General features: G+C 46.8%; 1 protein-coding gene across 1 annotated transcript; it reads left to right on the top strand.

Annotated features, from left to right (window-relative positions):
* Positions 1 to 1477: 1477 nt before the first annotated feature.
* LOC133816630 (uncharacterized) lies at positions 1478 to 1891 on the top strand. The gene has a single exon (XM_062249014.1). The coding sequence runs from the start codon at positions 1478 to 1480 to the stop codon at positions 1889 to 1891; it is 414 nt and encodes a 137-aa protein (XP_062104998.1).
* The last annotated feature ends 333 nt before the right edge of the window (positions 1892 to 2224 follow it).

Raw genomic sequence — 2224 nt, 5'->3', positions numbered from 1 at the left:
TTTGTGTCAAATTCCACGGACAAGTGCATTCCATTTTTCAACGTACTTTGCAGAAACCAAAGGTTCGAATGGACAGCCGAGTGTGAAGAAGCTTTCTAAAAACTAAAAGAGCATTTGGCTCAAGCACCAATCTTGTCAAAGTCGGTGGATGGGGAACCACTGTACCTATATTTGACCGTGTCAGAACATGCCATAAGTGTTGCCTTAGTGCGAGAAGAAGGAAAGGTCCAACTCCTAGTCTACTACGTAAGCAAAAGGTTGTTAGGCGCAGAGTCCAGATACCCTTTGATTGAGAAACTAACATTTTGCTTACTGACTGCTTCCAGGAAGTTAAGACCTTACTTTCAGGCTCATGCCATCAGGGTACTAACGAACCATCCCCTACAATAAGTATTACAAAAACCAGAATCATCGGGAAGGCTTTTGAAGTAGGCCATGGAGCTGAGCCAGTTCGATATTGCCTACGTCCCCATAATCTCCATCAAGGGATGGGCCCTGGCTGACTTCATCGTAGAATGCCTGGGATTGCTGAGGATGAAGAGCCAATCGACCTTGTAGTGCTCTTCTGGAAGATCTTTGTGGACAGAGCCTCCAATGAGAATGGGGCTGGGGTCAGGGCCGGGATCATCTTAATATCCCCCCAAGGTGACCAATTTCAAAGCGCCCTACACTTCCAATTTGAAGCGTCAAACAATAAGGCTGAGTACGAGGCCATGCTGGCCGAACTACGCTTAGCTCGGGAAGTGGGGGCAGAAAACATCGAAGTCCACAGTGATTCCCAGTTGGTGGTAAGATAGATTTCAGGAGAATACCAAATGAAGGGGGAGAAGATGGCCGCCTACGTGGCGCAAACCTAGGAGTTACTCTAATCGTTCAAAAAAATACGTCATCCGCCAGATCCCCAGGGAACAGAATGTGTTCGCAGACACATTGGCAAAGTTGGCCACATATATTGAAGTAGAACTCTCTGAGGTAGTCCTAATTGACCATCTACCTGCACTCAGTATTCAAGCCCCCAAAATTGTAAATGTCATAAATTACACATCATCTTAGATGGGGCCTCTCATCCAATATCTAACCACTGGAGAATTTCCCACAGACAGCACCGCCGCCAGGAAGCTTCAGTGCCGGGCCCTCTGATACGTCATGATGGATGGCAAGCTCTATCGCATGGGGTTATCCATGTTTTATCTTTGATGCGTATCCGAGACCGAGATTGGTGCGATCATGCACGAAGTGCACAAAGGCTTTTGCGGAGATCACTCAGCCAGACTCGACTTGTCTAAGAGAATCCTAAGGCAAGGATATTTTAGGCCAACAATGAAGAAAGACTATGTAGACTACGTCCGCAAGTGCGAGTAATGCCAAAGGTACAAGAAGATCCCGCGAGCTCCTCCCACAGAGATAACCTCGATGACCGGTCTCTGGCTTTTTGCAGTTTTGGGGAATTGATTTGGTAGGATCCCTCCCGACCAGGATGGGCAGATTGAAATATGCCATTGTAGCCATCGATTATTACACCAAGTGGGTCGAGGCGGAATCAATGAGCACAATTACCTCCAAGAAGGCCCTAGACTTCGACATCAACAATATTGTGTGCCAATACGGCCTCCCTCACAAAATCATGTCCGACAACAGGAAGCAATTTGATAGCATCCACTTCATCGACTTCTTTGAAAGACATGCAATCGTCAAAAGCTTCTCCGCAGTCGCAAGGCCTCAAGCAAATGGGAAAATGGACGCCATGAGCAATATTTTGAACACTAAAGAAAAAGCTAAAAGCTTGAAGGAGCAAGTGGCTAGAAGAGTTGCCCCGCTTCTTATGGGCATACCGGACCATAGAAACAACTTCAACTGGACATACTCCCTACTTGATGGTCTACGGATGTGAAGCAGTCATCCTAGTAGAGAATGCGGTCCTGTCCCATAGATGAGATATGTACGATCCCGTCCAGAATCACGCCATGCTCCAGGAATCCCTGGATCTCATCAAAGAGATCCAGGAAGAATCGCAAGTGCAGCTAAAGATGTATCAGTGAAAGATCGCAAGGCACTTCAACTCTAGAGTTAAGAGTCGAAGGTTCGGGACTGATGATCTGGTCCTGAGAAGAGTCTTCCCTGCATCTCAGAATTCGGGAATGGGGGTCCTAGGACCTAACTGGGAAGTACCATATGAGATCCAAAATGAAGTATGTTTGGGAACATATCGCCTAAAGCAGTTAGA

The sequence above is a fragment of the Humulus lupulus genome, chromosome 1 (genome assembly GCF_963169125.1).
Source record: "Humulus lupulus chromosome 1, drHumLupu1.1, whole genome shotgun sequence".
Taxonomy (NCBI): domain Eukaryota; kingdom Viridiplantae; phylum Streptophyta; class Magnoliopsida; order Rosales; family Cannabaceae; genus Humulus; species Humulus lupulus.
Note: the sequence above shows the minus strand (reverse complement) of the source record. Positions and strands in the feature narration are given on the sequence as shown.

Bases quoted from the DNA above. Each gene is read 5' to 3' on its own strand.
- LOC133816630 (XM_062249014.1), top strand. From the start codon at position 1,478: ATGGGCAGATTGAAATATGCCATTGTAGCCATCGATTATTACACCAAG.